General features: G+C 37.1%; 1 protein-coding gene across 4 annotated transcripts in view; it reads left to right on the top strand.

Moving 5' to 3' along the window:
* The first annotated feature begins 4,028 nt into the window (after window positions 1–4,028).
* Window positions 4,029–14,411, top strand: part of LOC110050413 (GATOR2 complex protein MIOS-like) — a 40,743-nt gene continuing 30,360 nt past the window's right edge. For 3 of the 4 annotated variants that reach the window (XR_016206011.1, XR_016206010.1, XM_089284764.1), the window contains exons 1-12: window positions 4,029–4,342; window positions 5,156–5,192; window positions 5,734–5,801; window positions 6,233–6,312; window positions 7,849–7,898; window positions 8,020–8,078; window positions 9,139–9,208; window positions 9,665–9,695; window positions 11,213–11,310; window positions 12,297–12,398; window positions 13,173–13,267; window positions 13,773–13,823. Coding sequence is in view for 2 of the 4 variants with exons in the window: in XM_089284764.1 (XP_089140890.1) it covers window positions 4,241–4,342; window positions 5,156–5,192; window positions 5,734–5,801; window positions 6,233–6,312; window positions 7,849–7,898; window positions 8,020–8,078; window positions 9,139–9,208; window positions 9,665–9,695; window positions 11,213–11,310; window positions 12,297–12,398; window positions 13,173–13,267; window positions 13,773–13,823 (843 nt within the window). In the remaining 2 variants the exon portion in view is untranslated. The remainder of the gene's footprint in view (window positions 4,343–5,155; window positions 5,193–5,733; window positions 5,802–6,232; window positions 6,313–7,848; window positions 7,899–8,019; window positions 8,079–9,138; window positions 9,209–9,664; window positions 9,696–11,212; window positions 11,311–12,296; window positions 12,399–13,172; window positions 13,268–13,772; window positions 13,824–14,411) is intronic. The other variant, XM_089284765.1, reaches the window with a different exon arrangement.

The raw sequence follows: 14,411 nt of genomic DNA, 5'->3' as shown, positions 1-14,411 counted from the left end.
CCAAGTATAAGGATCGTATAAGATGGTAGAAGAAACAATGTTCAGGACCATGATGCAAAATTCTCATAACTACACATCTTTAAAGCGTTTGTGTAAAGTATCATTAAAATGCGCTGAAATGAATCCATTTTGTGAGTACTTTTAGACTGTAAACAATGGTTGCTATGGGTGTTGCTATGTTGAAATATAGCTAGAAGTGTAACACTCTTGCTAATTATGCTTACAAGAGGCCCCGCGGGACATCTGATATTTTCGCGTGCACATGAGGTCAATATGTTAATAAGACTAGTAGTTTAAATTCTGTGGCAACGGTCAAACTAACATCTTTCGAATTATATTAGAGCTAGTCATTGTCACTGTTCTTATAATTTCCTTTTCGTGATCATCGTCTACCAGAGGTCAATCATTCATTTCGGGAAAAAGCTGTAAGTTTGTGTTTTTCGGGGTTTGTCATTAAAATGCGCTGAAATGAATCCATTTTGTGAGTACTTTTAGACTGTAAACAATGGTTGCTATGGGTGTTGCTATGTTGAAATATAGCTAGGAGTGTAACACTCGTGCTAATTATGCTTACAAGAGGCCCCGCGGGACATCTGGTATTTTCGCGCGCGCGTGAGGTCAATATGTTAATAAGACTAGTAGTTTAAATTCTGTGGCAACGGTCAAACTAACATCTTTCGAGTTATATTAGAGCTAGTCATTGTCGCTGTTCTTATAATTTCCTTTTCGCGATCATCGTCCACCAGAGGTCAATCATTCATTTTGGGAAAAAGCTGTAAGTTTGCGTTTTTCGGGGTTTGTCCGTTCAGCCGTCTAATGTTGTAAATAATTGTTTATTTTTGTTCTATTTTCAGTCAAACTCGTTGTCGTGAATAAACTTAAACGTTTGTTCTTTTTTAAAACGATGTTTGGAGACCGATCGAGATTGGCTTCGCGATATGGCGGTAACAAGAAGTGTTCAGATTTCTTAATTTAAACGTAAATTCAGGAGTAATCAGAGGAAAATCGTTTCAAATTACGATTTACAAGTGGACAGGGATGTTGAATCTTCATGTTCCTAAAAAATTGTTTTCTGGAGAAAAATTTATATCTGAGAGTATAAGACCCCCTTAAGTTAACAGAAGTATAAATAGTTCTTGTATACAAATGTTTTTCACTCGTTTTGTTTTGTGTATTTTGAGATTATTCAAACTCAAAACAGAAGGCCAAACAATATACAGAAAACCTCACTGCAAAGTTACAAAATTCAAATCAAAATTCTCGCTTAACCCGCGGGTTATCTTAATCGGGCTTTAAACAACCCGGCCCAGGAGCTCCGCTTTTAGTCTTGGCTAAATCTAGACATTATTAGGGATGCAGAATCGCTGGATATATTTAAAAGAGAGCTGAAAACAGTTTTATTGTAGTTTTATTGTAGTTATTTATTTTAACTTATCTTCTAGCTTTTTACTTCTTTTCGTAACATGAATTTTTAACCTTGTAAATAGCGCCTTTGGACCATTAGGAAAGGGCGCTTTAGAAATATGATTATTATTGTTATTATTATTATTATTATTATTATTATTATTATTATTATTTTTGGGTGTTAAAATGGCAAATTTCTGCCAGCAGATTCTTAAACCACTAGGTTCTTATACGCGGGCTTTTACTGTATTCTATGTTTTTCTGGAAATGCCGAGTGATTCCAAAAATCATTTTGGTTTTCTAGCTTGGTGACGAATTCCCTGAGCTTGAACATACTATAAAATTGCCATGTTCACTTGAAAATTGTGTGGCGTGCTAAAACTCAACCGGAAAACTCATAAACTGCAAAACCTGTCAAACCCAAATAGGCCTTAGAACTCTAGGCATTTCTGAAAAAAAATCAGGGACGGATTTAGATAGGTTATATCGTCGAAGTTCCGAAACAATTTCTGCGACTTTCGGGCATTTGGTAAGTTTCAGTTGAGATCATAAGCCTTCAGCTTGCAAGTTACAATAGATCGACTAGATCATGCTGAGTATTTCGCTAGTATGCCTGTAGTACCAGTAGTAACTATAGTTCCTGTAGTACTAGTAGTAGCTGTATACGTGATGCCTGAAGTAGCTGTAAAACCTGTAATATGTGTAGTTGCTGTATTATCTGTAATAGCTGGGAACCCGTAGTACTGGTAGCTGTAGTATGTGTACTAGTATGTGTAGCTTTACAATGAACAGGTAGTAAAACTTGTCCCTGTAGTAGTTGTAGGACCCGAAGACCATTAGTAACTGTAGTAGCTGTAGTAGGTGTGGTTACTGCAGTAGTTGTAGTACTTGTAGAACTTGTAGCACCTGTAGTATTGAGCTATATTAGCTGTAGTTAGTCTGATTTTGCTGCTAGAGCGGAGAGTTCTCGCAGGTACATGCTGCTGTAATCTCAGGTGTTCAAGCACCTCTACAAATTTGTCCCTTACAAACCCAGTGGCGGCCAGCTGAAAGAGTTGTAGACGTCTAACTAGGTAATCACTCTCAGGCATGGAATAACTCACAACGTCATTATAGTCCATCTTAGATAAAATTAAGGACTGTGCGAGTTGCTTACAGACATTAAAAGGTGCAAAGTCCTAAGAACAGGCAAAGTGGCATAGCAGCTGGATAATTAAAACTTAACGTCATCGTTCCACCTCAGGTGCTGTTCAAACTCAGTTCCCAGGGAGACGGATGGTGGTTACCCTCTCTAATTACTGTCCATCAACAGTGAGGTCAACTTAGCAAATCGAACGTGGTTCAGCGTTGTATGTACTCTTATCGACAACGATATGCGTCATCACAGTGGTCAAAATGTTGTGGACTCACGAGGCGCAGCAGAGTGAGTCCACAACAAATTTAGCTCTATATAAATCTAATCTTATTATTATTATCATTACCATTATCATGATCATTATTATTATCATTATTAATTACAGTGTTTGAGCCTAACTACCCTGTCAAATCTCCCGTTTTGCGCTAGCGTCCAGTTCTCTCGCGGTTCTATCCGCGCGTTCAACGATCGAATGAATACGAGAAAATAGAAGGGTGTGAAAAGTCTATATTTCGAACTAAAACTTTCAGTCTGACTGAAAAACCGCACAAAAAAGTTAATGCAGAACCCAACTTACCAACGGGCAATTTTGTTATTCCCGTACACATTTCACCGCCTTTTTACAACCTGTTCGTCATAAAATTATAAGCCAAGAAGCTCAGAAAAACCAGCTTTTTTAGGAGCTGGTTTATTTAAAAATTTTCTTTCCGCTTCCGCCGGAAATGTAGACGACAAAAAAGCGTTTATCCTCCTAGCGCGCTTTTCAAAAAGATTTCCCAGTCCATTCGTCGAGAAATTCTTCTTGTACCCTCTTCAAGTTTAGACCCAGATTCATTTGTCGTAGATCCCATATTTGATCCAGAAACAGAGAGAAATCTTCCAGGGAAAATCTCTTAGACTGAAAAGAAGCTAAAGGAGGTTTCTCGCGCGCGGGGGTTTTCGCGGCGTTATTTTAATTTTTCCTTTCAACCAATTAAGATTGCCGAGTAGAACGTGAAGAATGATCATCGCAGTTAATTTTCCAATTTAAGCAGTTGGAAAGAAGAAGCCTGAAAAAATCAGGGCTTCAACGGGATTCGAACCCGTGACCTCCGCGATACCGGTGCGATGCTCTACCAACTGAGCTATGAAGCCACACATTGGGAGCGAGGTCAATTAATTGAGTTCATATCTTCCCGTGAGGAGTGAAATGATGTGAAGTTTATATGAAATAATTCATATATGAACTGCGGTTGTAGATGAAAGTGAAGAATGATCATCGCAGTTAACTTTCCAATTTAGTTCAGTTGGTAGAGCATCGCACCGGTATCGCGGAGGTCACGGGTTCGAATCCCGTTGAAGCCCTGATTTTTTCAGGCTTCTTTTTTCCAATTGCTTAAATTGGAAAATTAACTGCGAAGATCATTCTTCACTTTCACCTACAACCGCAGTTCATATATGAACTATTTCATATAAACTTCACATCATTGCCGAGTAGATCACATGATATAAGGAAACCGCTGGACCATCTTATTGACTTCCTGGCGTTCTCAGCTCACAGCTCACCTGACTTTCAACTTAACTTTTTCCTCCGGCATTTGGAGGCATTTTTTAGTTCTTCGATGACTTAAGCTAATTATCTTTCTCTTAAACGAGACATGGATAACTTTATTTGTACCCATATGACACAGCTAGCTTCATTTTTCTGACGAACTGTCCAAAATGAGCACGGGAAAGTGGCAAGTGTTGTGGTCTCCAAACCAACCGGACAAGTTCATCACCTATGGGAACGAAATATGTCTGTACAAAGTCACCAGATCGCAGGTAATATGGCAAATGATTTTAAAAAAAAACGAAATACCACACTTTATAGTTTACTTCCTTTAACTTTGGTATCCTACGTTAGGCAAGATGTGTCTAGACGGAACCAACACATATTTGGGGAGGGGATGGTGGGTATGATAGGTCGTAGATCAATTTGAACACAAGTGGTGATCAATTCCTATCTTCTCCGTGCCATGTCTATTTAAACCACATGAGAATTCCAGACTTGGTCATCTTTCTAAAAGAGTGTTGACTTAACAAATAAATTGATCTCCCAAGAACAATATAGTTTAAAAGTATCTGCACAAACATATTGAGAGGCCTCCACCAACCTTGAAGTATTATAAGTGTTAAGCAACACAGTTGAAATGGACTGACCTCAGCAGGAGTGCCCCTCCTGCAGAACCCTCTAACCACCTTATATTAAGGAGGGACACTGCTGGCTAGAAGTAGTCTCAAGTTTGATGTAGCCTGAATTATATGTTGCCTCATCATTAGAAAAGGCCAAAGGAGGGGGGCATAGGGGCCTATCAGAAACTGAAAAACCATGCAAAAAATCATCCAAAATGGCGATAAATTTCATCCAAAACTGAAAACTGGAATAAAAGCCCTCACTGACAAAGGTTCGGTAGGCTTGAGAATCTCTCTGTTATTTAATTTTTATACATCTAAACTTGTTGTAATACTTTGCGAAGTTCTTTCAGGATGAAAAGAATGGTGAATGGTGGGGAGGGTCAAACCCAAAAAGTGGAGAAGGTATGTATATATTCTTGAACAACACAATTGAATTTGTCTTCATGCTTTATTTTACAGGACAGTGCTCTAAAGGCTGCTGGTGGAAGAAGCCAAGGTATTGGTCTGTGGCTTTAATGAAACCCGCTCCTTTTGACCTTGGAATAGCATAACAGTACAAATGTAGAATGAAAAACATTTGTGATATGGAGATTTTTCAGACATTAATTTCACAACTGCTTAAGTTGTGTGCATAACTGCAATGATTAATCATGTCTTCATATCTTTCTCTGCAGTTCAAATATGATCTTTCATATATTTACTTGTATTCTTCACCATTTACGGGTATATTATGAACTCACACAGTGACCAGCTCCCACACTGGTATTGCAGAGTTCATGGGTTTGAATCCCATTCAGGCCTGAATTTTTTTCTGGCTTTAATTTCACAACTGCTTAAGTTGTGTGCAAAACTGCAATGATCAATCATGTCTTCATAGAGATTAACTGTGTGCACAAAACAGTAAAACATGGTTTCTCTGTAACATTTTAAACCCATAAAATATGGTGTTTTGACCAATCAGGATGCATGCAGTTTCTAGTGTTTGTTAAATCTGCTATACAATGTATTTTCATGTTTGTTTGTTTTTGTTTTGATAGTGATTCAGCTTTCTGATGATACTTACGCATCTCTTTTGTCTGTCATGGCTGATATACAATATCTGAAGGTAACTCACATGATGCTTATGAAGGAAGGTGATCTAATCTTTTAAGCACTTGCCTAATGACCCAAGCACATACACCTACAACCCTGGACAGAACTAACTAAGAAGAAATCGGAAAAATTTTCCTGTTACATTTTCCTGTTACGCTGACTAAAATCCAAAGTGGTGTTGAATGAATGGTAGTTATCCCTTTCCCTTTTACGCTGTTGTTTTGGATAACACTGTATTGTTTCTGTATTGTATCGGTTGATTTTCAGACCAAAACAACATTAACTGTTTTTTTTTTAGGGGGGGGGGGTGGGGGGCAACTTTGGTGTGGTTTGATCACATTATACCATGTGCTATTGATAAAACTTAGGTTGTAGCTTTTTAACCCTCCTATTCTTCTCTAGAGTTCCTTAATAATTTGCTAGTCATATTTTTTTGTGATATAGTGTGTTGCATGGTACCCAAAATCTGAACCAGAGAACTTGTTAGCTGTTGGACAAGCAAATGGCAGAGTTCTAGTAACATGGTAAGAATACGTCGTATTAAAGTTGTATCAATTCGCTGTGTATCTTCAGAGCTTTCAAGTGTTTCTCCTCTGACAGGACATTCTTAATACCATATATCATGTTCAGCAAACAACGCTGGAAAACACTGCATAATCTACCACATCTTGAAAATGTTTTGGTGAATTATGTGGTATAATGAAACCTGTATATAGCTGACCCTCACCCCCCAGGCTGTTTTTCCTATATTGTTTTGTTAACAAAATTGTATTAAAGTGAAGAATGATCATTGCAGTTACTTTTCCAATTTAAGCAATTGGAAAGAAGAAGCCTGAAAAAAAATCAGGGCTTCAACGGGATTCGAACCCGTGACCTCTGCAATACCGGTGCGATGCTCTACCAACTGAGCTATGTGTGGCTTCATAGCTCAGTTGGTAGAGCATCGCACCGGTATCACGGAGGTCACGGGTTCGAATCCCGTTGAAGCCCTGATTTTTTCAGGCTTCTTCTTTCCAATGCTTAAATTGGAAAAGTAACTGCGATGATCATTCTTCACTTTCATCTACAACCGCAGTTCATATATGAATTATTTCATATAAACTTCACATCATTTCACTCCTCACGGGAAGATATGAACTCAATTAATTGACCTCGCTCCCAATGTGTGGCTTCATAGCTCAGTTGGTAGAGCATCGCACCGGTATCACGGAGGTCACGGGTTCGAATCCCGTTGAAGCCCTGATTTTTTCAGGCTTCTTCTTTCCAATTGCTTAAATTGGAAAAGCAACTGCGATGATCATTCTTCACTTTCATCTACAACCGCAGTTCATATATGAATTATTTCATATAAACTTCACATCAAAATTGTATTAAGAAGATTGCTACATGTATATAATAATTAAAGTGACTGGGAAGGATACAGTGGTTATGTCATTACATTCAGGAAGTTTATTTTTGAAAACTGTTTGTTAAAAGGTTATTATGGTGGAGACTGCACTCAAGCCTAATGACTGGGTATCAGACTGGCACTCACTGACTGGTTTCAAAAGTGTGAAGCTACTAGGAGTATCTCTATGCGCTGAAGAGTGGGATACAAGTCCATTGTAGGGTTACCCCCAGCATTAAAATTGCTGATACCCATTTATATACCTCAGTGGAGAGAAGCACTTTGAGAGTGAAGTGCCCTGCCTAAGAGCTTATCACAATGGCCCTGGTAAGGGCTTGAAGCCAGGTTACTCAATCTTGAGTCCTAGCATACTAACCTGTAGGCCACTGTGTCCCTAACAAGAAGTTCATTACCTGACATTAAATCCAATGTATTTATGCAAAAAACTGATTTCACACTTTTTAACTTGTGCAACATTTCGTAGAGGCATCCTAATGTCAGACAATGAATTGCCCATTAGTAAGGAAACAGTAATTCCCTGATCATCATACTGTACCACTGGATATTACAGGGATAAAATTTAAACAGTGTGTTCAGAGAGATCTTTATTTTAATAGGCTGCAAATAATTTTTCTATCCCAAAATTTGTAATCACGATTTTATTTGTTTTCAGCATTGGAAATGAAAACAGTCAAACAAACTTTGGAATTGCAAGAGAATTTGGTAAGAATCAACAACTTACAACAGTCTTAACTGTTTACAGACACTGATTAAAAATTATAAAATTTAGTTGCTGATGTAAATAAATAAAAATTTTAATATGTTAATTATTTTATTTTAAAAGTTCCAAGACATTCACGACAGTGTAATAGCCTTGCATGGAATCCTGTTGAGAGTAATTTGGTAAGTACAGCAGAACTCCAGTATTACAGTAACTGGACCTAGTGGAGTACAATTCAGGGAGTTCTCATGTGAGGAATTTCAAAATCAGTGGAGTGCACAGTGCAAGGTTGATTTTAAATTACAATGATCATGATTGCTCTCCGAGTTGTAGGACATGAGATTCAATTACTAATTAATCGTGTCAATAAGTTAACAAATTTCAAAATTAAAAAAGGATTTTGGAAACTTTGTTGAGTAGAAAAGTCTGTAGTGCTGTCCGTAAGTTTCAAAAACTGTAGGAAGCACTTAGAAGGAAGTCATTAAATCGCAAGTAATTGACATGCAAATGGCATAGGTATCCAATTATATCCAGGTATAATATGGTATAGTATCCAGGTATCCAACACCCATGTGACCAGACACGAATTACCCAACAAATAGGAGCACAGAGAACCAAGTAATATAATAATAAATATATAATTCACCAAAACATTAATTTCAGCTAGCTGAACTCATCCAGATATCCTGGAAGTTTGTTTCTGACATCAGTCATGTTCATCGCCTTCAGCTTCTTCTTCACCTGACTCCACATTCCTTCCATCATGTTTGAGTGAACTCCTGTGCATAGACTGGTAAAGTTCTCCAGAGGGTTAACCATGAAGTGGTTCAAACATGCAAACGCTCCATGACCAAATACCATTTACTGCCCAAAACCCAAATTTATCACAATCAAGGAAGCTTGTTTACATGTTGATTGAGTGAGCAAATGTCTCAGCAAGCAGCTCCAAGTGATAACAATCTACACAAACTGCATGACATGCTTGTGATGGGGTGTTGACGTGGTGATGACATGTTAATGGCTTTTTAGCCATTGGGAATTTTCTGTTTGTGGAGAAACGGGAAATTCAATTTCTGAAGTCTACAGATCATCTATTTTAGTCTTCCCCCAGCTGCACCCCCTTTATTTTGGCTCATTCGTATCTCCTACAGTAAATATTTTGCTTGCAATCTGTGTGATTCAAGACAAAATAGAAGGGCTGGGGACAGACTATGAGTAAAGATAGGTTTTATTTCTTCACAGCTGGCAGCTGGACTAGACAAAGTTAGAAATGATGTTTCTCTTCTTGTCTGGGACATTAACGTTCAACTCAGTGAGTAAACTTACCGTTTGAACTTAATGTGCTTCAAGGACTTAGGGATTACATAAACTATTGAATGATATGAATTGGATTATATATACTGTGGGTTGATAAAGCAACTAATCTACATGACACAATACATTATCAAATTATTAATTAAATGGTGCACATGTCACAAGTTTGGGATGCATTTTCATGAACATGTCTTGATTACTTCTCAGGCAATGTCTAGTTACTCTTAATGGCAAGCATTTCTTACAGAGGACAATAAAGTCCAAACCTTGATACCAGTGAGAAGTTGTATATTTCCAAGAGTATTTCAAGACAACGTGGGTGCTTGTATTTATAGCTGTCTGGATTCTGAAAATAGTTAGCTTGCATGAAGTATTTAATTAAAGGTCATTGCACATCCATGTACACATTACATTATAAGTTGTATATCTCCCATTTGGATTATTTTGTTGTCAGGTGTTAGAGAAAGTGCAAATCAAGAAAAAAGGTTGGTGTTCTTTTTTTCAACTTTTTGGTTCAACTCTGTGATCAACTGCCACTGCTAAAACAGGTTCTGATCAGAGTTTTTCCTGGCATTGATTTCAGGCCTTGTCTCTGGTACAAAGTTCAGATAGATCAGATAAATAAACAATATCCTCCATTTGGCTCGGAAATATGCTTGGATATTTGTCCGCGGACATTATCTGTTCCGAGAAGTGAACAGTTTTCTGAGAGTGTAGCTTGAGGAAAACTGTGAGCTTTGAGGAACAGATAATGTCCAAGGACAAATATGCAAGCATATTTTCGCGCCAAGTGGAGGCTATTGTGTTTATTATCCTTGAAATATTTTTGCAACACACGCAGTTTTGAAAATTGGGGAATATCACTCGGATATTCCCCAGTTTTAGCTGCGGAATATTCAGTCACATGCCACATTTAAACCAATCGCGTGTGAGCAAAAATATTTGATGGATTATAATATGTAGTATATGAACAATCAGTTAAAACCATAGTAAAGTTTATTTAAGAAATAAAAAACATGTACCGTGTTTCTATCAAGTCATAGAAACACGAGTGGAAGTTTGGGAGAATGACAAATGCTGTGGGCACACGAGCCACAGGCGAGTGTTTCCACAGTTTCCAAACTTTCACGAGTGTTTCTATAACTCAATAGAAACACAGAGAACATGTTTTCTACTTCTTTTAGAAAACACCACGATGAAAAAAAGGTAAACAACTTGCTAACGCTGATTATCAAAATGTAAATTCTCTTTGCTTATGCCATCATTGCGTCAACAGCTCATGCTAGTTGAGTGTTTCTATCAAGTTATAGAAACACAATTTTTAACCAATCAGCGCACATATTTTCTTAGGACTGTTTTCTGAATAACATTTTTAACCAGATGATGAGTTACACTACACTAGTTTGAATTTCTTGTTTGCTTAGAAAAAACTAGCTTGACTTGACATATTTAATAATATTTCACATTTTTCTTGCATTTTGATTGGTTCTTACTGTTGACCTATTAAAGACTGATGTATGGATGAAATCTTTTAATTTTTTGTGGTTTGTTTGTTCTATAAAACAAATAGATTCCTTGTTGCCATGCATCTGTTCAGTAACAGATTACAGAAGACATCAAAATGTGGTCAGAACATCAGTGACCAACTTGCCTAACGGCTTGTGTGCCGCTTTTTAAAGTTTGTTCTTACCACATTTTCAGGTCATCCGTGATCTATTACTGAACAGAAGCATGGCAACATGGAATTTATTTGTTAAATATATGGTGGACTGAAACAAACAAAAAGTGACCAATCTAAGCTGTCAGTGTCTGCAAGAAATCTGAATACAGCTCAGTTAAACAGACTCAAGGGACAAGTATTAATTGATGGATTGTTTCCACTTGAAATGTGATATATCCAATATTCCATTGATTATAAACTAATTCAGCCTGAAAGAATACACTCTTGATACCTAAAGTGAAGTGTTTTAATATACAAGTTTCTTTCACGTACTTCTTGTAGACATTCTGGAGTGACTGGTGGTAAACAGTCTCCCATCACCGTAGGAACAGGCTTCCAGGACCCATCAGCTATAGGAAACAGACCTCTTGCAGAACTCTGTAAGCTGCTGTCATATCTGCTCAATTTGTTCACGGAACATTGCTTATGTTATAATTGTATTTGCTAGTTATTTATAAGACATTGAAATCTAAATGATCAGCACTAAATATGCTCTATGGGTAAACTGGCTCTAACATCGCAATTTTTTAGCATATGTAATCCAAAATTAATTAACTGGACAATGATCAAAACTACAGCAAATACTGAAAAGAAATCGCAAGCAATGCAATTAAACTGACTCCGTTTCAGTTATCGACATCATTTTGGTTTTGGTGTTCAGTTGCTTGTGTTTCATTTCACTGTTAGGAACTCGTTGTTCAGTTCAGGTTTATAACTTCCTTTAAAAATGTTGGGTTTGGAGACCCCGACCCCCTGGGAATTTCCAGTGACCTTCCATGAGATGGGCACGGATATTATCTGTCAACAATGTCCTGTTCCCTTTCATCCTCTGGTGACTGAAAAGCATATGGATACATTTTAAAATTGATTTTAGGAGTAGAGTTACAGGTAGTAACTTTATTATAAACTTTAATGTGGATTGTAGGTCCAATGGACCTACCAGCTTCAATCAATTCACCCTCTGGGACTAAATAGTGATGACTTTTTCTGCAGCCATAACCTGAGAAATGACTTGTTTTAGGGTGCAGTAATATATATTATTAGATTCATTTAGGATTGTGTTGTAACGTGCCCACTTGATAGTTCGCGTGCATTTTTATATTGCTGCATCTTACATCAACTAGTGTATATCTTGTAACAGTTCTGATCCCTTGTTCAGTTGCATTGATGAAGTCTTTGCTAAATGAAGACGAAACATCGGCAAGTCATATTTCAGTATTTGTTGTATTATTAAAATTGATTGATATAGAGTGAATAAATTATACGTCAAAATTCAATCAAGTAACAACCCCCTGGATCTTCTGTTCAGTGCACTTTTAGATCTGCTAATTCTGAATTGTTTTGTTTGTTGTTTATATGCCTGAAGCTACGTCAGACCCAACTCTTTCCCTGACATGGTCACCCAATGATCATAACAAGTTAATTACTGGACAGGCACAGAAGTTTCTGAGAGTGTTTGACATACGAGGTGGGTACATTACATCTGTATTGATTTCACATTAACCTACCTGTAATGAGGTTACTAACATACATGTGTACTTGCATGTAGAGTCGACAATATGCCTTATTCTTACTGATTTTTGATGTACTTAATTTCCAGTATTTGTGTTTTGGGAAAAATGCTGTTACTGAAAAAAGAAATGACCTCCTTAGTGTCTTGAAGTACCTGTACACAAAGTAAATGCTCACATGATAGTTATCAAAGTCCTAAATACTCAAACAACATTGGATTTGTTTTTATTTAATTTAAAAACATATCAGCTTAATTTGATGTTTATGGTCAAATATCAAAATTGGAGGATTTTTTGTTCCGTTTGTGTGCCTGGTTAACAAGAGTTATGTTTCCAACTACTTACACTGTATTCTAGATATAACATTTTATGTTTCTTAAAAAGCTCCATGTAAATGGAATCACTACATTGGTGGACAAAAGTCCTTGGGACACGGAATCAGATCTAATGCTGTGAAATATTTATGTTTTACAACTAAAGCTAGAAAAAGCACTGCTATCCTTTTAAAAATACGGTGCTGTCCCCTCTCCTCCACAGAATACAATGTTGAAACTCAGGAGAAATTGCAGGTACTAGAGTTCAACATTGTAGTTAGGGTGTGTGGATGGGCTGGGCATGTGTAGTTGTATTTGCACATGACTGTGTGTTTGGCATGTGTGAAAAAGTGGCAAAAGTGCAAATATGTCCCAGGACTTTGTCCGTGATGTTAAAAGTGTTTTTTTTTTCTGTAGACACTACTGGCCCTCATAATGCAGCCGTTACAAAAGCAGTTTACGGTGTGTGTGTTGACCCGCATGATGGACACAGAATTGCCTCATTTGCAGAGGTGGGTAATGTTACAGTAGAACAGTCCCAATACTTGTAATAATTATGTTTATTTATAATAACCCAAAGATTGCAAAAGATCACCTTTTGTTTCTGAAGATTTTCCAATATTATTAGAAGGTTTGCAATCACTTTGGAAAACTCTCCAAAGACAGGGTTGCGATGGTCAGCAAAAAGTCAGGGAAAATTAGATTTTAGACAAGATCAGGGGAAAGTCAGGGAGTTTCATATCAGGTCAGGGAATTTCTAAATCCCTTTTCAAAGTCATGGAATTTTATCTTAAGGTTGCCGGAAATTATTTTATTAGATGTGTTCATATAGGTAAGACAATTTTGCAGTAATCACATGACCTTTCTTGTGCACTTTGGAATACACAAGCACTCTAACTAATAAGTGCAATTATTGCAGCAATCAAAATCATGTGATTACCTGTACAACTTAAGTGTGCGTGTTGTGTGCATTATATGTTATGATTGTAATTGACTTAAAATCTTTCTTTGTCATAGGGTCCCCCTGGTATTATGTGTATCTGGGATGACCGGAATTTTGAAAAACCAGTATCCTTTTTTCATGATTTGCATGTACATGTACTTAGTAAATGTGATTGAAAAAAAATCAATATAAATTAGTCTCTGAGGTGTTCACCAAATGTATTATCTTTACCCATTACATGGTACAACAACAAGAACAATAATCTTTATTTTCTTTCATTTTAAAATTACATGTTATCTGGCACACAGATAGCAAGTACATGTACTAATCTAGGCAGGCCATTAATCACTTATGCATTTATAACTAGGTTAATTAAATAACAATAATAACAACATGGTTTAGTGAACTGAATTTTATTAACATTATGGGGTGAGTCAAATTGTACAGATTTATCACTGGGAAGTTATCCAGTACAGCACTGTTAATGCTGAAATGCTCAAAAAAAAATGTAAATTGATGCAGTCAAATGTTTTCTTTAAAGCAAGTTACAAACTGGGAGATTGTGGGTCATACGTGTGTTTATTATATGGCTAGCTCGATGAGTGGGCAAGGTGAATCAAATCCTGCACTGTGATTGGTTACTCAAGCGGGCAAGATGGAGCTATCCTGCCCACTCAGGACTACCCGCTGTGTCCCGGAAGAAAAATTTCCAT

Source organism: Orbicella faveolata, unplaced genomic scaffold (genome assembly GCF_042242905.1).
Source record: "Orbicella faveolata isolate gen_17 unplaced genomic scaffold, um_ofav_v1 contig_13, whole genome shotgun sequence".
Classification (NCBI taxonomy): Eukaryota; Metazoa; Cnidaria; class Anthozoa; order Scleractinia; family Merulinidae; genus Orbicella; species Orbicella faveolata.
This window is presented reverse-complemented; position numbering and strand designations above follow the sequence as displayed.